The 23,471-nt window shown below is 29.2% G+C and overlaps 2 protein-coding genes across 5 annotated transcripts; one reads left to right on the top strand and one right to left on the bottom strand.

The window, feature by feature from the left end:
• Window positions 1–314: 314 nt before the first annotated feature.
• Window positions 315–4,975, bottom strand: LOC111022663 (calcineurin B-like protein 1). 3 transcript variants are annotated; one of them, XM_022299859.2, is made up of 9 exons: window positions 4,690–4,975; window positions 3,897–4,017; window positions 3,282–3,364; window positions 2,677–2,736; window positions 2,272–2,380; window positions 2,113–2,165; window positions 1,678–1,758; window positions 777–889; window positions 315–689 (listed from the first exon to the last, which is right to left on the bottom strand). In XM_022299859.2, exons 2-9 carry the CDS (start codon window positions 3,973–3,975, stop codon window positions 626–628), a joined length of 642 nt encoding a protein of 213 aa, XP_022155551.1. In that variant the 5' UTR covers window positions 3,976–4,017; window positions 4,690–4,975; the 3' UTR covers window positions 315–625. The 3 variants fall into 3 exon arrangements, with proteins under 3 accessions (XP_022155551.1, XP_022155549.1, XP_022155550.1); XM_022299857.2 differs by having other exon boundaries at window positions 3,897–4,022; window positions 4,690–4,974; XM_022299858.2 differs by lacking the exon at window positions 4,690–4,975 and adding an exon at window positions 4,570–4,673 and having other exon boundaries at window positions 3,897–4,022.
• A 14,617-nt stretch (window positions 4,976–19,592) lies between these two features.
• On the top strand, window positions 19,593–23,376 carry LOC111022666 (serine/threonine-protein kinase SAPK1). Of its 2 annotated transcripts, XR_015788193.1 has the most exons (8): window positions 19,593–20,020; window positions 20,829–20,903; window positions 21,620–21,721; window positions 21,841–21,894; window positions 21,974–22,067; window positions 22,180–22,272; window positions 22,380–22,484; window positions 22,597–22,632. XR_015788193.1 is itself a non-coding variant. In XM_088118576.1 (5 exons), exons 3-5 carry the CDS (start codon window positions 22,419–22,421, stop codon window positions 23,189–23,191), a joined length of 444 nt encoding a protein of 147 aa, XP_087974702.1. In that variant the 5' UTR covers window positions 22,005–22,067; window positions 22,180–22,272; window positions 22,380–22,418; the 3' UTR covers window positions 23,192–23,376. The 2 variants fall into 2 exon arrangements, 1 of the variants encoding a protein (XP_087974702.1); XM_088118576.1 differs by lacking the exons at window positions 19,593–20,020; window positions 20,829–20,903; window positions 21,620–21,721; window positions 21,841–21,894 and adding an exon at window positions 22,913–23,376 and having other exon boundaries at window positions 22,005–22,067; window positions 22,597–22,695.
• Window positions 23,377–23,471: the final 95 nt, after the last annotated feature.

The following is a 23,471-nucleotide window of genomic DNA, read 5'->3' as shown; positions in this document are numbered from 1 at the left end:
TTGTTAAAAGTAAAATAAAACTTTTCTAAAATTTCTAAGATTAAAATAGACATTTTGAAAAATATTTACCGAAATAAACCACTTGAAAGTTTATAAGTTAAAATCAATATTTTAAAAGTTAAAAGAATTAAAATGAGAGTATTTATGACATAATGATTATAATTTAAACAAAAAGTGTGAAACATGAAATCTAGAATTATTTTGTAATTATTTTTTTTCTACTTTTTCTTCGTAATTAACAAGGTAAGATATACACAAATCTCAAACTAAAGACAGGAACGTTATAAAGGATAAGTATTTTAACTCGTCAAGACTAGGTCAAAATGAGACTTATATGGCTCTCCTTTTTGTACCTTCTTTTTTTATTTCTTCTTTATAATAATAATAACAACCCACAAAAATTTTCAATGAGTATTTACAAATTCAATAGTATTTCTCAAACTCTACACTTCAACATTTTTCTTTCTTTGTGTGGGGAAGGGAAGGGAAGGGAAGAAAAGAACACCATATAAAATTGGCTTGAATCATCAAAACTCAAATTTTCTTTCTTGTTTTCCTGTTCTTTCCTTCCATCCGAACACCCAGCTTCCAAGAAAACACAACCATAGCTTCTTATGTGGCAATCTTATGTGGCAATCTCATCCACCTCAGAATTAAACACAAAACTTGGAAAAGTGGTTGTTATGTCCCTACCCAAAAAAAAAAAAGGATCAAGAATTTTGAAGGTAATAATATTATGTTGCTTGAAAGCAAAGATAAATATGCTTTTTCCTTACCTCAGGTATGGAAGGGTCATGACTTTCAACAATGATGGATTCTTGGAAACGAAATTTTGCCATTCAATCTTGTCTATCTTCCCATCTTGGTTCACATCAGCCTCCATGAAAGTCTGTCCACAAATATTAAGAAGCAGCAGAAAAATTCCATGAGATAAAAAGGTGATGGCGACACGACATGAAACAGGTATCGAGTTCTAGGATCTCGTTCTACTGGCTACAACTACACCATGGTGCAAACTAAATTCTGTTTTTTTCTTAAATGAATAATTAGCTGACATAAGAGTATGATTTATAAACTCGCAAACTACAGGGGCGTCGGAAGCTATTCCTAAAACGCGAGGTACAATTGAAAAATAAACCGACCTTAAGGGTGCAATTTGCAATCATCCCTCACGAAAACAAGTTGTGCACCGCTCGGGTAGAGTTAAAAAACATCTAGGTGCAAGGATTCAAACTTCTAACCTTTTAGTCAATAATATACGCCTTAACCAATTGAGTTATACTCAGGGAGTGGCTAGAATCGATCAAAATTGATCGAAGGTATTCAGATTAACTCTATGGTAGGACATTGGCGATACCAACAGACTAGTTGAAGTTACTATATTCCAAAGATCAAGCTACTAAAGAAGGAATCACTTGTTCATTTAACATATATTCCACGGTTCATCAATGACTCTAGAAGCCATTAACCAGTCAGTCGTAGCCATAAGGCTCGACATCTCAACTTTTTATTTCACTAGTTCAATTTTTTTTACTCTTAAAGTTCAGAAATTCAACCCAAACTTGTTTCAGCAAATACCTAGTTGGCAAATTTGCTTAAGTGGCCACATACCACAGGAAAGTCAAAGAACAAATTAAAACCTTAATCATCCTGAAATTTATCTACGGTAGACCTCACCTTATCGAGTATTATCTCAATTGTCTCATCAGCCAACTTCATCTCAGATTCACAGAGAAGGGCGATTAGCATTTGCTTCACCTGCCACAGTCAATACATCTGAAAGTTCTTATGAAGGTAACCATGAAAAATCATCCACAAAAAAAGGCACAACTCTCCCATTCCAGCAGCCAACAAATTATACAAGTGAAAGTGGAAGAAAAACTAGTTGAAAGCATTTTAAAGATTAAATCAATATCCCAGGTTCTTCTTTTCTGAATTTGAAAACTTTTTCTCATAGGCTACGGGTGGTCGGAACTGTATTAAGGTCAGCTATCCCCTATTGGAATCCAAATGTAATAACACATCTCAATTTGTTCAATAACGATAAATGAAATTCAAAGGGAAAGGAAAAATTTTTGTCTACATCTTTAAAGTTACATGAGAACAGCATACCTCTTGGCGCTCAATGAATCCAGTGTTATCCAAATCATAAAGCTTAAACGAAACTGTAAAGTAAGTAAATAACAAGCATCAGCCATATGAAAATCAAAGAAAGAAGTCAAGTCATAAGACATAGGTGAGGTTATATTATGTCATATCCTGCACACTTACATTCAATCTTGGCTTCCTGCGGAGCATTTGGATGAAAGACATTCAACGATCTTACGAAGTCACCAAAATCAATGAATCCCTTTTGCTGAACATCAAACAGATCGAAGAGCTGCATACGAAAGGATCGTACCTTAAAACATGCTGATAAGACAGGTTGGTTCAAACAAATGGTAAAAATATATCAATCAATAAGAACCAGGCATCATTAAGGATGCGAGAAGTTATTTGATTCACAACCAAAATGTTACTAGAAACGGATTACAATGCAAATATCCCAAAAAATTCATTTGAAGATCACTTTTTCTGGATGTAAATACGTCAATTGGATAAATATAATTAAAATGAATAGCTGACAGTGAAACTTTTGATGAGTGATTTAAGGATGGTAGATTATAAATATTTTACCCGATTTGCGAAAAGATTTTCCTTCTTTCTGTTCTTGAAAATAGCCAGCTGAAATTCTTCCTGCAGATAGAACAAAACCATTACACAGAACATCTTCAAATTACTATTGCAAAGAATAACACATGTTCAACAAAACCACAGCATAAATCAATGGCATTATCCCTCTGCCATACATGTAGTAATGGACACAAAAGATGAGACAACGGCAATTATACAGCTAAAAGAATGAGCAACATTTCCACACATACATATAACATGGATTAAATTGTGACAACAAATAAATATAATGAAGTTTGTAATTTGAAGAAGGAAAAAATGAGATAGTATTAACTATTAAGGCTATTCAACTGTGCAATAGCCCAGAGTTACATATTTTAAGAGGATATAACTGTCAGCAAGACGTTGGGCTGCCAATTCCTTTTGAATTCAAATGTGGATTCATTGAACACTATCGATCCAAATAGTTATTACATTTTCATTTTAATTTTAATCCAAAAGATATCAGTTCAAAAAGGCTTTTTATCATTTGAAATGTAAAAGAACACACACATCAAGAGATGGATAACACCAGCATGGAATTCATAAGTCATAACAGGAACAAATACCTTGTTTATTAAACCATCGTCTATGACAGAACTGCTGATGCTCTTGTACAGCTCAAACAATGCTTCAACTTCACTTACACTAACTGTGAGAGCAAGAATCAAACACACAAAAAGTTATGAATATATGAGAGGAATTTAGACAGATATGAAACAGATAGATAGATAGAACAGGATGGGAGAGGTTATATGCAAGTAAGCAAAATGTTGGGGTCTAGTAATTTTGAAATGCAGTAACTTGGTGGCATAGAAAAAAGACTTAATAGTAATGGCCCACATGATCTGGTCAAAAATTTAGTTTATGAAATATAGAATGTCTCCCTAGACGAGCTTACAGAGTCTCTAGAAGGTTGGTATTTTAAAGGGAAGGCTAAGATTCTGTGGAATTGTATAGCGAGTCTTTTTGTGATAGTGTTCCAACCATTGTGAATTCTTCAATTAATGATTACTAACAATTCGAAAGCTCTACTAATCTCTTTGGATAGGTCTTTGGATGAGGGTTATCTCCACCCTGGATCCTAGGCTATATTCTCTTTGGCTTATTTTCTGCTAAAAAGAAAACTAAAGCTGAAATATAGAATGTCAGAACTCAGGGAACATAAACAGTGCACAACTTACATGCTGTTTGTGAAGCGAGATATATAGGATCCTCATATCCTGGATATTGTCTGCTTCCTTTTGACTGAATACAGCCCATTTACTGAAGACGACGATCGATATCTTACAAAGAGCGCCTTGGCTTCACTACAATATTTTATCAAAACCATCATAACCTTTACTACAGTACAGACCCAGACACAAGCACACCAAGCAAATCAATGAGCAAATTAACTTAAAAGAAAGTAAAAAACAATAAAATGAACTGCATTAACAAATTTTCCAGTGGGAAGGGGAAGAAAATTGCTTGTTTTAATTCTCAGGGACTAGAAAATGACAATAGAGAATTAAATATAACCTTTACTTATCTAGAGTTGGAAACTTGACTTCCTAACAAAAGCAGAATGATAAACCATAAAATGGTAAACGAAAAAAAAAAATTAAAGGGCCTCCTCCAAAAGATATCCAAATCTCAACTCAACGACCGACAGAATGTGTAAGAACGAAGACAAAAGTCTCCCACTGAAGAGTAAAAGATGGGCATTAGGCTGAACTATTTAGTCAGAAATCAGATACAAAACAATAAGAGATCCATTCCTCTTTCTTTCATCCCCTCATTTCTTTCCGCTTTACATCAAAAAACAGAGATTCATAAATTCTTATTAAACCCCATAAAGAAACCAAATCCAATTACCAGAGAAACCGTAAATTACATCAAATTTCCTCTCTCCCACCAAAACAAGAACGCATTAGACAAACCCAACAGAGAAAAACCCAGAAAAAGCAGAAGAACCCAGAAGAAAAAGTAACTCACCGGTAAAGTATTCGGCCCCAAAATCACAAAAACTAGCGAAATTTGTTGCGGATCGAATCGAAGGGCGGAAAATTGAAGATGGCTAAAAATCTCCCGTCGATTTTTCCAACAGAGCAAATGGGAACAGCGATGATTGAAGAAGCGCCATTTGGGTGAGAGTGAGTGGGAGAGAGAGCGCCAAAAGCAACACAAGATTACAGGAAAAATGAGATTTCATGAGAGACGGAGAAAGAAAGTGGAATTCATGGCCGAATTAAAAAGGAAACTGAAAGAGACCCCGTGACCCTGAGCATGGGCTATCCCAGCATATTCGTTGCTTCCAATTCTTAATTATAAATTAAATCAAAAATTAATTTTTTTTAATTAATTAATTATGCTTCAAAATTAGCTTTAACAATGTTTAATTTAAATATTTAATACATCCATCGATAATATATACTATATAATAATAATACGTTGAAAAACTTTATGTTTTCATTTGTGCTTGTTTTTTATATAATTTATACTTCCTAATTTGCCCTTTACTTTTCTTGATGGAAGGATATCCCTTTCAGGTTTAAATTTGGTTTTTTTTTTTAAATAGTTGGAAAATAAAAACAACTTTTTTGGCGTGTGGAAGAATGGAAGCTTAGAAAATAAGATCTTTCTTGAAAATTTGGAGGTACATAAAGGCCGAACTTCATACTTAACCGAGAGGCCAACCAATAAACTCCATTTGATTAAAGGTCTCACTTAACTCCGACCTCGTGTACCTAACAAGTCGATCTATGACAACATATTTTTCGACGAACATAACTGACGGTTAGATGGCTTTGTCGGATCTCAACCCTATAATATATAGAACCTCAATCTAACATCATGTATGTAATCTATGCTTGATCTTAACTTGAGTGTTAGAGTGTTTGTTTTTATTGTGTAGGTCTTTCTCACCGAGTGGATACTCAAGCTCGACCCAGTACTTGATATTTGATGATTTCAAACTATATCAAAATTGACCATAAACAATGATGATATTTAATAATTGCGTCCTAGTAGTTTAAAAATTGTAACAGTTTAATTTATATTGTGAAAAATCTGATTAAGATGAGGTATCCGGTATCAATTTTTATTAGGTAACAATTTAATCTCTATATTTTATAAAGATATTTGGTCATGATAACCTGAACATAGTTCAATTGATTAAGATATATGCCTATGGATCGAAAGATCGGAGGTTCGAAGTCTTACTCTCACATGTTGCTGTTGAAATCAAAAATTATAAATCTGAAAGCACTCATAAAATGTATTTTCTAACCGTTTTTGTGCGGACTAAAATATATTATTTATTATATAAAATCTTATGTTACAATTTTATTTTCAAAATGTTTTAATATTTATGTTTATGTATATTTTATTTGGTTTTTAGTTTTTAGTTTGGAAGAATTATGCTCTTTTCACAAGAGGTATTTGAATTTTTTGGTCAGATTTAAAAAACAAAACGACGTCTTTAAAAACCTTTTTTTTTTTAGTTTTCAAATTTTCATTTAGATTTTTAAAAAGTAAATAACAAAAATATAAAATAAAAATAAATATCCAACGAGACCTTCATATATGCATGTGTGTGTATATATTTATATAATTATTTATTTATTATTTACAGTGACAAAAACTTGCTTCTAGATATAAATTATAGATCTCTAAGGAAAATGTGGATCAAACTGATAAAATTTTAATGTAATTTTCAAAATAAACAAATTGTGAGATATTATATATAGCATAATATAAAATTAAAGTTTACGTTAAGGATATTTTTCAATTAATGCCTATCAGGTCTGTTAATGAAACTTTAATACAAAATTATATCTACGAGTGTCTAAAAAATCCCGACTCAAAAATCCGATCAATCCACCTAATACACAATTATGTACGGTTTGGATTAGGTTGAGTTCAAATAAATAAAAATTTTACGAGTATGAATGATTAAAAGGTTCATCTAAAATAATTTTTTATTGAATCCAACTAATCCAAACTTATTACTAATTTGAAAACCATTTCACTAATTATATATGTATATATTTATTTTTATTTTATTTCATTAGATTATTTATTATCAACTACTTTTAGAAATAACTCTTATTTTTATTTTTATTTTTTTGTAATTTTTTCCATATAAATAAACTTTTACTTAGAGTCTTTGATTCAAAGTTATAAAACATGTGAATAAATATTTTAAGACATTTTTTTAATACAATATTTTGAACGAGTCATTTTTAATATTTGAGATATATAAAATATATATTTAAGATAGGTAAAATACAACTTTTTAAAGATAACTTTTAAATTTTATTACTATTATTATTTTTAGCTCAACTAATTAAAACATATTTGAGACATATAAAATATATATTCAAGATAGGTAGAATACAATTTTTAAAATAACTTTTAAATTTTATTACTATTATTATTTTTAGCTTAAAATATATATATCGATTAAGGATGAAAAGTCTTAATATCTAAGTATAGTTAAACTAAAAAAATAAATCTAAATATTTTAGAATAAATAATTTCTTACTACCATGCGATAATTTATTATCTTTATCCATATTTTTATAAATATAACGATCAAAATTTTATTGGGTCATGGACAAACATGACCGATTTAACTTTAATTTTAGCCCAATTGTCAGGTGTCAAAAACAAAATTAATTAGGCTAGTCTAATTCTTTTTTTTTTTTTTGTTGGTTTAGCCATAAGAAAAGAGAAACATGGCATTATTTAAAAAAATGGCATGTTTTTAAATTTTTAAAATTAATTAGTATCAATTTCAATGACATATAATTTTATCATTGGCTTTGAAAATATTGACTTTCTGGCATAATTGATGTAACATATATACATTTGAGACATGTAAAATATATATTTCTTTCTATGGTATTTAGTAACCTGTTTAATTTTATATTTGTTAAAATGAAGTTTGTTTGCTGAGATGATTTATTTTGTATCATTGAAATCTCGAACAAAAAAAATCAAAACTATTTTTTAAAAATTTAATTTTAATTAAAAAACAAACCATTAAAATAAATGAATACATAATTCTTTATTGGCAAAAATGAAGCATTTTCTAAACAGTGAAAAAAAATGACAAGGAAATGAACTTGTTGCTCAAATCTAATATCATAGACTAAAATAAAATATTTCGAAACAAAAATGTACGATATCGAGACTTGGGACGAAATCAACTTATTGTCCAAATCTCAAGACTTTACTCTATATTATTTAATTGCGTGTGATTTTTTTTTTTTTTTGTTATATTTATTTTAGTTGAAGCTACCCTATTCTAATTTAAAGTGATATTTCATTCCTTTCTAGTCAGCATGAACTGAAAATAGGGATAAAATAAAAATGTAATATTCAATGTATTATCTAAAAATAGTGTCAAATATGGGAAACTTTAATTTTGCCTAATATTGAATATTAGAATAAAGGGTCTTTTAAAAATATAATTTTGAAACCAACCTCTTTTTCAGATTTTTATTTTATTTTTTAATGGCCTTGCATGTGGAAAAATCTCCTAATTATTGTGTATCTTGGCCAAAAATATAGCAAAAGACAAAAGTAATATGTCATTTTATTAAACGTATTTTTCAATATTGTTCGAAAATATTTAATGGTTCCATATTATTATTATTATTATTAGTATTATTCTTTTTCTTTTTTTTTTTTTGAGTATTAGTATTATTCTTTTAAAAGTTTGGATGGTTGACCAATAATTTTACTGGGAATGTTGAAAATTAGGAGTGTAAGTCAAAATTAAAACTAAATAAATAAATAATGGATGAAACTGTCTTCAATTCGATCAAGTTTAAAATTGTGCAAAATTTTTTGAAACAAAATCAAGTTTATTCTTGAGTTATAAAAGAATTAATAAATATTAAAAAGTAAACATACCATAAAAGAATGAATATTTAATCTATAATTTTGAAATCTTTACTTCGATGTTAGAGAACAACAAATCCATTCTATATATAAATGGGGTTGCGGAAAAAAAAAATTTCAAATATTTTATCTTCATCCCTAGGAATTCCACTTTTTTCAAATTAATTTTCTCTCTTAATGTTAGAATATAAAGAGTTCATATGTGCGGTTTTGTCTTTTAGCTTCTATAAATTAATTAAAAAGTTATAATTTATTTTTAATTATAATTAATCAAGAATTTCAAAAGTTTTATTACTTTTTTTTCCACACCAATATAAAGAGTTTTTCTTACTCTTTCTCTCAACTTTTTCTTCATCAAATCTTGATCTTCTTTTCTCTTTCGGTATGTTTTTCTCATTTAGTCAATGTCTTGTATTTTCTTATATTTAGTTAGATTGTTTGATCGAACAATCAGTTTTTAGTTTTATTTTCAATACAATGTTAATAATTGTTATTTTAAAGAATACTCGATTACTTAAAATATACTTGTTTATTTTTTGTTATTTTCTTTTTCAATCACTCAAATAAGAAATCAAAACAAAGTTTTATTTTCTTTTATGCATGGTTATGTTTAGAGAAAAAAAAAAGATGAAAAATTCATGAATGTGTGTTTATTTTGGAAAAAGAATTTAAGTAATTGAAGAATAATATTTGTAGTCACACTAGATGAAAATTATTGAGACGTTGATTTTATGAGTTGGAAGATAAAAAAACAAAAGAAAAGCTTGATGAGGTAAATATTGAGAGATAAAAAAAACCAAATCATATTAAAAACGTGCCTCGCAATATCTGTTTCTTACTAGTAATTATCAATTTTTTTTAATAAAAAAGAAAGAACATTAAATAATATATAGTGATTGTTTTAATTTATTAAAAATATGAAACAAAAACAGAAATGTAATCGTCAATTTCAACCAAATATTAAGTTAAACCAACCCGCTTACGCCCCTAATCAAAAATAAAAAGTATTTTAATTCGCCCTCTCATTTTTCTAGAAGTGGCCAAACTCATCACTTGCAAAATTTTGAAAAATACAAATGAATTTAGTATGATGCATTAAAAAAAATATTTTGAAGTTTGTTTTGACAAAGTTATTAATGGGGTTGGGAATATTCTCCAACATTTCACATGTCTCTGCTTGTCCATAGTAGGACCTTGGGCATGTTATTATTTGTCACAATTCCAAAAAGGAAAAAAAAAGGACAAAAATCAATGGTTGGATTCAAATTATTAACATTTTCTAATGATTTTAAAATAATGCCTACTTAATTTTTTGTTTCATCCTTATAAATATTTTAAAATAATCGTATGATTTAATACAACTTATTACCAAGAAATAGAGGTGTTGATGTAGGGTTCTTCTTATTTGAGGTGAATATCAAATTAGTGGAGGTGATAACAGACACATTGAACCTTGCATCAGTGTCATGATTGGATCACATACACTTCAAAGTTTAAGTTAGTACTTGATACGAGCTGGTGTTGAGCGACTTTGTGAGGCTGCGTAGAATTGTGTATCTTTATAAGTAATGGATTATGTATTGAGGAGTTTCGCGACGTTGCTTGTCATTTAAGTGGAATTGTACCTATTGTTCAGTGGATTTTTCGTCTATGGTATCCATATTTTCAAGTCGGTGTCGAGATGGATTTCATTGGGTCAGTCAGATATGACAATGTCTAGTTCATCTCGTCTTCGACCTGTCTGAACTTAAGTTCGAATGTGTATTTTTTAGCAAGAAAGACCATATGACAAACTTCGTTACCATCATACCGAAAGTGATTGACTTGAAAGAGTACAGGCTTTTGTACCCAAAATTGGGAAATCAAACATATGTTCGGTAGGTATAAATACACATTATTTGCAATTAATTATTTGTCACATCAATAGATCAATGTCATAAACTCACAGCCCAAAATCTTATCCTATTTTCAATACTCCAAAGTTTTATTTATCCAGTTGTCTCAATTTATACCAAAATATAAATATATATATTCCTAAAAACAAGTCATCTTGTCTATGTATTTAATACATATATATTCATATAGAATTGTAAAGCTTGATTTATTGACTTTCAAAATCTTTCTTTTCCAAAATGAAATCCACAAAAATAATTAAAACCCATCTGTTGACTTTCAAAAAATTATAAATTTTGTTTCGGTGGGTGTTTCTAACTTTGGAGCCGAATGAATTTTGGTCCCATTTAATTTTTAATCACTGAAATTTATTCAACTAAAATTTCAGTAACTTTTATTAATTTTTTTATAAATTAATAATCAAGTTAAATTGCAAATTTTGTTAAATCTTTAAGATTATATTTAATAGGTGGTTAGTAATTGGATCTAATAGGTCATCAAACTTTTAAAAAATGTCTAATAAATTTTGAGGTGTCTAATATATCAATAATCTATTAAACATTAAATTTAGAAATTTATAGAAAAAAATAAAAATAAAAACTCAAGGTATTATTAGATACTTTTATAAACTACAGTAATCTATCAAATGCAACTCTGATTACATCCGGTGTGTATTGATCCACGACAAGATAGAGATGACTAAGTTACAGTCCCATGGTACTGGACGTAATTTAGTTATTCCTATTTGTTCTCTCCTTTTGAACCTTTGATTCTCTTTTTTCATTTCGCCAATGGAGCTCTTTCCTGGCGTGGGTGAGCCAAATGTTGCTGTATTGCTCGTCATATATGATTAAACTTGTAATTTTTGGTACTATAAGAATATGTATATTTACTCCACCCACCCTCACCATTTATTTAATTTCTTAACCTGATAAGCAAATATTTAAAGTTAGGTGTAGGATGGATGTTGAGGGTTCTAGTAACGTTCTCATTTCTTGTTTCTCGTTTTCAATTTTCGTCAGAAATCTAAGCATTTTGCAACTAACTTTATTGCTTGTTTCTCTTTATTTGGAAACATTCTCACAATGGTATAAAAATTCTGGAAACAAACCAAACAAGTTTCTTCTTTCTTGCTCTCATTCCACTTTGTATCAACATATAACTAAAAACATTGTTTTATCATACTTGAATTCATGGATGTTAGAGCTATACAATTCATTTTTCTTCATTCAAAATCAAGAACAGGAACGTTACCATATGAGCCCTGAATTTTTAAATATATTCCTATTTTGGTTAAACGATCGATAAGGTAAGTAATTTCCTCTCATTTTATGTCTGAGTTGTTTCCCTAATTGGCTTTTGAAATAATTTAGTGGGAAGCCAACTATCAAACAAAACCCAACTAGTTTCTGAGTTTTAATGAAATTTGTTATGAGTACTGAAGCTCAGATGTAGAGTACTGAAGCTCGAAGTACATACATGAAAAACAAAATTAGACTCCGACACTCTTGTTAGTACATAATCCAATCTAATCCTCTAGCGAGAAGTAGTTTCACGCAGTTTGCCTGGGAGGCTATTCATAGAGATGAGCTTCCAACGGTTCTTCTACAGTTCGAGAAATGCAGCGTGTTGTCGAAGAACATCCATGTTACCTTCACGCCTGCAGGTGCTATTCAAGCTTGAGTCGACTTCTACCTAATGAAGGTCGGCCAAAAAGCAAAATGTAGCTCAGTTCGTTTTCTATTTGTCGAGCTTCCAAGACTTGAGCCAGTTCGATAGGTGTAATTGATTCTTCTAAATGTTGTGCAAAATATCACATTTGATGATGACACGTGGCAATAACAAACCATTCAAACATATCATCTTATCCAGTTATCCATTAAATATTGAAGAAATAATATAAGGGGAAAAGTAATAATTAGGACTTAATGGCCATTCCTTTTTTGAGGGGACAAGATCATTAAAGACCACAAACAAAGTGCCGACGTGTCGGGATCTTTCAATTATTGCACTTTTTTATTTTTATTTTTATCGATTTGTTTAAATTAATTGAAAATTTGAAAGTTGACTATTTTCTTAGCTAATAATTAATTGTTAATTGTGATAGTCGATCAATAGGACTCTTTTAAGTGAGACCACCGAAAGGCATGTCTTATAACGTTTAAGGAAATCAATCCAATTGAATAACATATTTAATTAATTATAAACTTTAAAGAAATATTTGGATATGTGTAATTATTAATAATAATAATAATTAAAGAAACGTGTTAAATATTGATATAAATATTACACTTTTCATATCCACGTCTTCTAGAATTAAGAATTAAAATATGAAAGATAATATTTGAGAAATAAAGTGTATTTAAATTTAAATATTAAAAGTTCTACTCAATAAACATTACTCAATTGGTTAAGATATATATTTCGGATCAAATGGTCATGAGTTGAATCTTCACTCCTATACGTTTTTGTACTGAGGAAAAATAAATGTCAAAAGATTTTTTATTAAAAAATTAATTGCAAGAGATATAAGGTTGAACTAAAAAAGAAAAGATAAAAAAATAGATGAAGAACCAAGCTTATAATATTTAAGAGGTTATAAAAACTTGGTTAAATTACAAATTAAAACCCTATTGTTTGAGCAAAGTTTGAATTTGGTTCCTCTAGTTTTAAAAGTTTCAATGGAGTATTTTCTAATTTGATTCTTATCATAATTTTGAAAGTTTCAATTTGGTCCATATAGTTTAAGTTTAGTTTCAATTTTGTCTGATCTGTATCATTTAGTTAAATCTCACAAGTTATTCATAAATTGAGTTTTACCCTCTTGAAAAATCTACTTATCTTGGAGATGGTCAAATCCAACCCTTCACAGACGATTGCAGAGGCCAAACATAGATCGGTAAACTGATGAGGAGCCAAACGTATTTATAAACTACAATGACTCGTTATATAATAAAAATTGACACTTAATTTTGATGAGATTTTTCCCTATAACGATTAAGGGCCTATTTGAAAATGGTTTTAGGAGTGATTTTAGCAAGAGATATTTAGATGATTGCTTTCATGAAAGTGACTTTTATACGATTATTTTAACGTTTGGTTATACACTTTTTTTTCAAGTGATTTGTATATAATTAAAATGATATTGAATGATTATTATTTAATGTTTTAAGATAGAATTTGATAAAAAATTTTAGAGAGAGAAGAGTTAGAGGAAACAAAATCTTAGAGAGAGTAAGAGACCAGAAAAATTAGACAGATAAATAAACTTAGAAAAAAAGATGAGAACTAATAATTTAGAGAGAGATTACGAAAATGTTAGAGAAAAAATTAGAGGGAATAGATAAAATTAAAAATAAATAAAGTTAAAAGAGAGATAAAAAATTTAGAAAATAGAAAAAAAATCTCAAAATTTAAGGTCAAAATAACTAATTTTTTGAAACGAGAGATTTTAGATATTTCCAACAATTTGACCAACATTCTATTTTGAAATAGAAATGATTTTAAGAGTAAAAATGATTTTAACCATGTCAAAATCACTTTAAAAATGTTTTAAATAATCACAAATTTTCAATTATAATGATTACATTTACATATTAAAAATAGTGAATACTTGTGGACTAAATTCTTCACTGATTAAGTTATTACTTCAATAAAAAAATGAAAAACACAAATATTTTTTAACTATAGAAAAATAAAAACTAAATATATGTTTTTAATTTCTTATGTTTTAATATTTTTAAATTATATTATTTTCGATGGTAAATGTTTAAATTGGCTTAAGGAATTACAAATTTATATGAAATTTATGCTAAGTTTTATAAATTTAATGTTAATAGAATTTTTTTTTTGAATGTGTTACTTAAATGAAATTTTTTGATATATTCAGAGTAATATATATATATTTTTTATTGATGTGTTATTTTGAATTTAAAAAATATTACAATCACTGTCGATAATTTTGTTACACTCCTTATTTTAGACCAGCTGCACTTAATATACACACACACACTTTGAGTTTGATATATCAAATATAATATCTTAAAGTCCTAGCAATTCTTATATAAATAATAAACATTTCCAACTTGTGAAATTTGTTTATGAAATATGTTAATTATTTTTTTCCTCAAAACAAAAATAATAAAATAAAGAAAATAAATATGGTAATTATTTTATTTAATTTGCACTAGATTTATTAAATATCCCACATTGATAAGAAAAGGGACCTATAATAGACATTGGTTACTCTTCTCATGGCCAATTGGTTTTGAGATGGAACCCATGAATATTAATATGGTATCAGAGTCCAGAACCAGCAAAAGAGCCACGATCTTGATGGGCGTGTTAAGGATCTCACATTTAAAAGAAAATGGACGTAACAATGGTTTATAATAGTCATGGACTATGATTTTGAGATGAGACCCATAAATATTAATAAGATTTTAAATAATTTAATGCTTCCCCAGTCAATGGTTGAATCTTCATATTGAATCAAACAAAGAATACAAAAGAGTGAATATTCAAAACTTTAGTGATTTTTTTAATAATACTTTATTGTAATTATAGTATTTAGTAAAAACACCTCATTATATTTTTCTTAATAATATATTTTTAAATAGTAATTATTTTAATTTTTTAGAATCAGTAGTTATGTTATTTTAGAATATAAGATAAATTTTAATAGGTAACATTTATTTAAAAGATAAATAATTACAATAATTAAAGAAATTGGACATTATTTTTCAATTCAAATATTTGTTTTTGTCACCAATTGAAATTTTCAATATTATTTTTTAAGGGATTTAAACCTAAATAATATAGATTTCGAAAATATTTACAAAAACATTAAAAGAATCAAAATATTTAAAAAAATTATCTACACCCAAGTATACAGCATTCTTATCTTAAATTTTTTTTTTCCCATTTTTGATTTATATCCATGACAACAGAACACAACAGATATTATTTTAATTTAAAATAAATCATAGTTTAGTTGATTTTAACAGCAAAATTTAAAAAAAAAAACGTAAAATTTAGTGGCTGAAAAAAATACTAAATTTTGTATTTTTTCCAAATTACGATAAATCCGTAAATTCTCGCTGTGTAGTGTGTATGCGTCATTTACGACAATTTATTTTCTTTTTATTATTTGATTTAATGGTAATTATTAGTTTGGATTATGGGCCTATTAGAATATGGTTCAGTGGATAGGTTAGTCCATCAAAGCCCAAATCGAAGGCCCAAATTGATTCCATCACGATTTCTCGATTTTTTTTAATGTGATTTATTGATGGTTTCTTGCTGGGTTTTATTGAATAACTGTTTAATTAAATAATTTATCAAATTTAACGTTCTTGTCACCTCCAAATACACCTTTAAGTTATCTAAATTCTAAGAACATGTTTGAACCTTCTACTTCAAAAGTATAAATAGATATAAAATTATCGTTGAGCTATGTTCATGCTGCTCTGGTTAAAAGAACGGTGTTCAATGTCGCTCGACATGTCTAGGGTCTCGACATCGAGGGGGAAAATCATTTTTTCCATGTCGACTAAAATATCGCTTGGACTATTTTTTTCTTCTTCTTCTTTTCTTTTTCTGCGCTTTCGTGGTTAATTGTATAATCTCTTCCAATTTCTAATTTATTTTGGTTTTTGAATAAGAGAAAATTTTATTCCCCTCTAAATGCAACCTTGATAATCGTAATCCCATTCTAAAAAAATAATTAAAAGATTCAAAAATATTTAGTTGGGATTCTAAATATTTGGTAACAAAATCATTAGGAATATAAGATTTGGAATTTAATTTTTATTGTTCTATTAGAAGTAATTGACTATCTTTTAGTCTCTTTCGTAATAGGAATTTAAGAATCATCGTTTCCAAATACATTTAAAATTCACTCGTACTTTTCTACTTTTTACCCACTTTTAGTTTCAAATTTAAATTTATTGGCTAAATATTTGTTTTACGTTTGACATAAAACCCAACCCAGTAAAATAATTCAGAATTGATGTGATAATACATTTTATAAACTATAACTTATATAATTCATTAGTATTCATCAGTATGACTTAGCTAGAATATTTTGAATTTGAATAAATTGATTATACTATACTTTCCAAACATGGTTTTGTCTAAGTTGAGGTATCTAAGCTGACAATAATAGAATACATCTACTTAAGAATCCATATGGAAAATAAATTAGTCAAATATATTCACTCAATGTGAACTTCAATAAATTGACCATAATTAACTTTCATTAACGATAGTTCTATCTAAATTGAGGTGTTTAATTAGTGGATCGTTACGAAACACTCCTACATAGAACTACTTTAAAAGTTTATAAATCAATTTTATTGACCACATAAATATATATATTTTTTATAATTATACATACTTTATATTTCAATTATCGTTAAACTATGTTCGTATTGTGCTGGTAAAAATTTGAAAGAACTATACGTTTTTATTTTTATTTTTTCATCATAAGTACTTGAATTAAAACATTACAAATTAACTAAATCGTGACAAGATTAAAAATATTTTTAAATGTTTTTATTTCGATTGCTTTTAACTTTGAAGGTACAGTGGGTCCCACAAGACTTAGACTTGGAGGCGCGTGGATTAAAACACGTGGCGTCTAATGATTAGCGAAAGCTACTTCCAACCTGTTGCAATGGGAACCCAACGACCAGTCATTTGATGCGTTCATTGAACCATTTTTTGTCAATTACTGTCCCCCACCTGCAATCTGGCGCGTGATATTCAAACCAAACATTTACAAATTTAGTTTATTAAATTTTAATTTGAATGTCTATTTAATCTTTGAAAATAATTTTTGAAAAATTACCGTTATGTACGCGATCAGAAAATATTTTGGTCCGTATTTTCGTCTCTGTATTTATAATTTTTTTTGTTTATTTTTATCTAGCTATTTTCTAAACGTTCGTTTTTGGTCTATATACTTTTAAAAAATGATAATTTTTGTCTATATTCGCAAACTTTCAACAACAAATTGTTCACATAGTGGAAATTATTTAATATAAATGTGTGGCAACAGTTCAAAAAATTTAGTGAGTGAAATGTCATGTTAAAAATTTGATCAAAACAAAATAGATAAAAAAATTGAAATTAATGGACCAAACAGTCAATTTTTAAAGTACTTGAACCAATATGAACAAAAAAATGAAAGTATATAGGTTAAAATAGATGTTTTGATTGATAGAAATGAACGAACGTTGAAAGTACAAGGACCCAAAGAATATGTCAAGTGTCAGGAAGTATCTAAATGAATGAAGGTTTTTTTTTTTAATTTTCTACAAGTACGATAATTACTACAATAATATTTTACAGAAAGTTTAGAGACTATCACATAAAATTTAAAGATACAAAGATTAAAAAGAGTAATTAGATAGGAAGTAAGAGGTTGAAAACTAGAATTGAATTAGTAGTAAAGTTTAGAGATAAACATGTAGTTTATATTTTTTTAAGACAATGAAAACGAAATTAATTTTTTAATATATATATATATATCAAATTGGTATTTTAAATTTCAAATTTATTTACCTGTTGTTATTTAACTTTCAAAATTTCTATTTTAATTTATTAACTAAAAAGAATTATATATGTGTGTATTTAATATCAAAGAAAAAATATTATAAAAATATAGTTCCAAATTATTTACTATTTAGAGTTAAAGATGCTAAAATAGATAGGTGGATAGTCATGGAAAAAAATTGAATGAATCTACAAATTTATGAACTAAAAAATAGACCTTTCAAAAATTTAAAAAACAAACTAAAAATGTTTTAAAAAGTTGATGATTTAAAATTAAAAAAATATATATAAAAAAATATAAAAAAGGGCGTGACTTTCACGCTCAATGAAAGCGACGAAAAATTGGCAGACAGAAAAAAATAATAATAAAAAAAAGTTGTCAGATAGAGAGCTACAGACTACAGTTGGATTGGATAAATATTCTCGTAGCCGACAGCTACAGAACTGGGTCCCACAAGGACGGCGCATTTTAGACCAATTAAGTGACGTGTTCGCTATCGTGCACTGGCTTTCACCGTACTCCCACGCATACAGAACTGCGCACCACGTGGCTAATTATTAGTGGACGGTCACGTACTGTCATTTTGCAGGAAGTGACCGTTTTAGCTTACGTGCCTTTTAATTCTAATTTTATTATATTTAATATAATGTATTTGTCCATTCTTTAATTTGTCTCTCTTTTTTTTCCTTTAAATAAAATTCATATCCATACATTTGATTTTGATTTATCCATCTTTGTCGTCCGAAATTCAAATTTTTATATAAATATCATTCAATTATTGAGTTATCATTTTAAAACCAATCAATCATTTCAATTTTACAAAACATATATTTATATCTATACCAAAATTTCTCAATTAGTGGTACTTAATTTTATTTAGTTTTTCATAATAAAATTTGTCTTATTAAATACCGTATTATTGAATCTAAGTCCATAGTCGATATAGAGAGTTTTCATTCATATTCTGAATTGTTAAATTATTTTTAATAACAATTTCTTTGAAATGAATGGTAAATGTACTTTTATGAAGAATGCTCACATTCAAATATTTGACCTAAAAAAAGAAGTGACTGGTATTTCAACTATTGAAATATTTATTAGTAACCGTATAATTATAGAGATTAAAAAATATTATTCAATCATTATAAAATAGATGGGAAATTAAATTATGAAAAAAAAATAAGTTGAGTATAGATTGACAAAAACATTATATTTTTGAACAAAACGTGAAATGTTCGAATTCTCACCCCATCCAGAAAAAACACATATTTTTACTAAATTTTAATTATATAACATGAAATACTATTTTACACAACACTTTTCAGTTTGTTTCATTTTTTCAAAACTTGACTAAAAAGAAAAAAAAAATTAAAAAAAAAAGAACTCACTAAATGTTCATAAACTAAAATGGGATTTTATTTTTTACGTTCTAAATCATATTCATCAACTAAAATGTGTGTATATATATATATTTATATATATTATCATACAGTATTTTTATTTTTTTATTGTATTTGAAAATTGAATGTAAACATTCCGTTTTGTGGGTGTAGAACGAAATTTTGGGGCCGGAGAATTTGTCCTTTGAAAATTAGTCACCAATTGGAGCAAGTTCACAAAAATGGTGGGTTCCTTTGCGGCGGCCGGAACCTGACGAGAATTTCCCTTCTTTTACTGCTCCACTTTCCGCCATTAAAACCCTGCTTCACGTTTAACAAACCCATTTCCCATCTCCTTCAATAAATCCCCAATTTCACTTGATTTTTCCCCAACTTCTCCTCTGTTTCGATTTCATTTTTCATCTTCGTTTTCTTGTTTTGGGGGTTTTTGATTGGGGTTCGAATGGAGGATCGGTACGAGCCATTGAAGGACCTTGGCTCTGGGAATTTTGGAGTTGCCAGGCTCGTCAGAGACAGGAAGACCAACGAACTCGTTGCAGTCAAGTACATTGAGAGAGGGAAGAAGGTAAGTAAATGCATCAGTTGTTTTAAACCTTGTAAATTACTTCAATAGCTGTGGGATGAGGATATATGCGTCTGGTTAGTTTGTTAGCTAATGGAATCTCCCCTGTAATTGTTTCTGATGTTTTGTTCCCTCTGTTGACTTGTGGAGAAAGCTTTGACGCTTTTTTGATGGATTGGATGGTGGGTTTGATGCATTCTTAATGTGAAATCTCTGTGAAAATATGTTCATTAGGTCCATTTGCCATTCGTTTTCCTCACAATTTCGTTGTAGTTTTTGAAATTTTGCCTAAAACACATGAATGGATGCAGTGTTTATGAGCTTGATTTTCAAAAATAGAAAACAAAAGAACAAAATAGTTATTATCGAGGGCCTTGGTTTCTTGAATTGCATTCTAAGTGAAAGTTTGTTTTGATCATCCATTGAATTCCTTTCAATACAAAATAAGAACTCTTTCTGTCTCTGTTTGTTCATAAGCTAACTTGTTCAATGTGTCATAGAAGAAGGCCTAATAATGTTCATATGCTTCAATCTTTAAGCAAAATGAACTAGATTTTTTCAATTTTGTTTCTTAGTTCAACGATATACGGGGGATGGGGATTTGAACTACCAACCTCTTATTCATTAAGATAATTAATGAATTTGTTTGAATGGCTTTTACATTTAGATTTAATGGTGGTTTCTTCATTATTTGTCAATGGTTTGATATGAAAGCAGAAATCATCCTAAATTCCTTTTAAGTGTATTTTTCATTTCTCTTTTTAATGGTTGAACATTTAAGGAGGTGGAATATATGAACTCTTTTCTTCAGATTGATGAGAAAGTTCAGAGAGAAATCATTAATCACCAATCGTTGCGGCACCCGAACATTATCAGATTCAAGGAGGTAAGGATAATATTTCCCTTTATAATTAAATAAAAAAAATTATGTGTTTGACCATCTCCTTGAGAGTAGTTTCATGACATCAAATTTGACTTCATTATCAAAAAATAATGAAGTCAACCCTCGGCCCTTAGGCTGCTCTCTTGCCCCTCTGTTGCATTCTTTATGATATCATATCTCAATTTTGTATTGAATAAAAAACCTCATTTGAAATTCCTAAAAATGCACAATACAAGCTTAGTTTTTCCAAAAGGGGTTATAAGAGATTGAATATGATTTTATAAGTTGAAGGATAAAATCAAAATTCTTGGTTTTAGGAGGGTAACTCTTAATTTCGTGTGATAATGATTTTCTTTTTAGAAGTCATGCTTGTTTACTGATGATTTTCTTTGTTTTGTAATATACTTATTTCTGGTTTTTTAAACTTGGGTAAAATTTCAAATGGAACTTCATGAAGTAATTAGGAAACAAGCTTAATTTTCAATAAACATAACGGTTATCAAACAGAATCTTCACGATAAATGCTCGTAGGGAAGTTTCTATGTCGATCCACTTATGCTCTTAGAATTCATGTAATATGGGAACAAGCCAATCAAATTCTTCCTGAGCAAAATCAATGAGAATAGAAATCATTAGTCAGTTTGCAATGTTCTTAGCTTGGACTTTGTTAAGAGATCCCACATGAATAAATCACCTCAATGAGTGAAGTTTTCCTGCAGGTCTTCTTAACCCCAACTCATTTAGCCATTGTCATGGAATATGCAGCTGGAGGAGAGCTTTTTGGAAGGATATGCAGTGCTGGTCGGTTTAGTGAAGACGAGGTTGAAGTGCTACCATTTCTTCATTTTCTATATTTTCTGATCTTTCCTTTTTAATTTTCCTCCATAATCCGTTTCTCAAGTCGCCTTCTGTTCGTTTTCTCCGTACATCTCTGCATCAGGCTAGGTTTTTCTTCCAGCAGCTAATATCTGGAGTCAGCTACTGCCATTCCATGGTATTTCATAATATTCTTCGTCTTCTTATACGTTTTCTCCCCTATTGCCTCGGCGTTAATCGTTCTCTGTTCTTCACAGCAAATTTGTCACAGAGATCTGAAGCTGGAAAAACACACTCTTGGATGGAAGTCCTACTCCGCAGCTCAAGATATGCGACTTTGGTTACTCAAAGGTTGATAATCTACCATCTTATAAAAACATAAGCTAGAATCTGTTTCACTCTGCCAATATTACGTTTTTAGATCATTATCTTCAGATTCTTATGCTTGTTTGATTCATTACAGTCTGGTCTATTACACTCGCAACCCAAATCTACGGTCGGGACACCGGCATACATTGCACCGGAGGTTCTGTCGCGGAAGGAGTATGATGGCAAGGTATTTAAGTTCTTAGATTCTATGTTAATATCCATTTGGTCTAGAAAATATTTCATTCTAGCATGTCTTTATAGAGGTATTGTTAATGATTTGGTTACTGCCTGTAGATTGCAGATGTTTGGTCATGTGGAGTGACATTATATGTGATGTTGATTGGGGCATATCCATTCGAGGATCCCGAAGATCCGAGAAATTTTCGAAAGACAATAGCGGTGAGTGTCTCTAAAACAATAATACAGTATAGTTTCTGCAAAATAAACTTCATGGATTGCTCATTTGGGAAAGGAAAACAAAATCTCATTGTCTCCCTAATCTTAAAACCAGAGAATATTGAGTGTTCAATACTCCATACCCGATTACGTTCGTGTGTCCGTGGAGTGTCGCAGCCTCCTTTCTCGCATATTCGTCGCCAACCCCGCTAAGGTAACATTTCTTTCCAGAATTTTTGGGGCCTACACAAGAGGATGCCAATAGTTTTAAAGAATAGTAAAGCGAAAAACTCTGATATTATATCAATATATAGGATTGACTGAACTCGAATGAGGATGATATTAATCCAATTTGTGCTTTGTTCGAATACATTCGAATGCGGTTCGATCTTCTTATATGCTCCTCAATCTTGTTCTTTTCATCATTGCAGAGGATCACCATCCAAGAGATAAAACAGCTGCCATGGTTTTTCAAGAACTTGCCAAAGGAGCTAATTGAGATTGAGAAAACCAACTTCAAACACCAGGAACACAACCAACCGTCGCAGAGTGTCGACGAAATCATGCAGATCGTCCAGGAAGCAAGGACGCCGGGAGAAGGAGCTAAAGCCGGGGACCAAGCGATGGCCGGAGGGTCGGGGCTCGACGATCTGGACGCTGACATAGATTCTGAAGTTGATGTTAGTGGTGACTACGTAACTGCTGTTTGAGAATGGTTTGGTTTTAGAGATTTGATTACAGAAGCAGAGTGTGTTTGAAAACATATGGTGTCAAAAATCACATTGTACAGACAAAAAGAAATATTTACTGCCCAAAATATTTCCATTGTATCAAATACTCCATTTTTTGTTGATGAAAAAAAAAACTATCTGATTCAAAGTGGTTGAAATCTTCACTCATTGTCTATGTTTTCTCTGGTGAACCTAAACTCGAGATTGCTAATTTTCGATTTAATAAATTAATTGATCTACTTCAATAATTAAATATTTA

The sequence above is a fragment of the Momordica charantia genome (assembly GCF_013281855.1).
Source record: "Momordica charantia cultivar OHB3-1 chromosome 10 unlocalized genomic scaffold, Mcharantia_2.0 BLBB01000010.1, whole genome shotgun sequence".
Taxonomy (NCBI): domain Eukaryota; kingdom Viridiplantae; phylum Streptophyta; class Magnoliopsida; order Cucurbitales; family Cucurbitaceae; genus Momordica; species Momordica charantia.
Note: the sequence above shows the minus strand (reverse complement) of the source record. Positions and strands in the feature narration are given on the sequence as shown.

Coding starts and splice junctions, on each gene's coding strand:
- LOC111022663 (XM_022299859.2), bottom strand. CDS start 3,975: ATGGGCTGTATTCAGTCAAAAGGAAGCAGACAATATCCAGGATATGAG. Junction 2,381..2,676: donor AAAATCTTTTCGCAAATCGG/GTAAAATATTTA, acceptor TTTCGTATGCAG/CTCTTCGATCTGTTTGATGT. Junction 1,759..2,112: donor GATTCATTGAGCGCCAAGAG/GTATGCTGTTCT, acceptor TGACTGTGGCAG/GTGAAGCAAATGCTAATCGC.
- LOC111022666 (XM_088118576.1), top strand. CDS start 22,419: ATGTTGATTGGGGCATATCCATTCGAGGATCCCGAAGATCCGAGAAAT. Junction 22,485..22,596: donor ATTTTCGAAAGACAATAGCG/GTGAGTGTCTCT, acceptor TCTTAAAACCAG/AGAATATTGAGTGTTCAATA. Junction 22,696..22,912: donor TCGTCGCCAACCCCGCTAAG/GTAACATTTCTT, acceptor TCATCATTGCAG/AGGATCACCATCCAAGAGAT.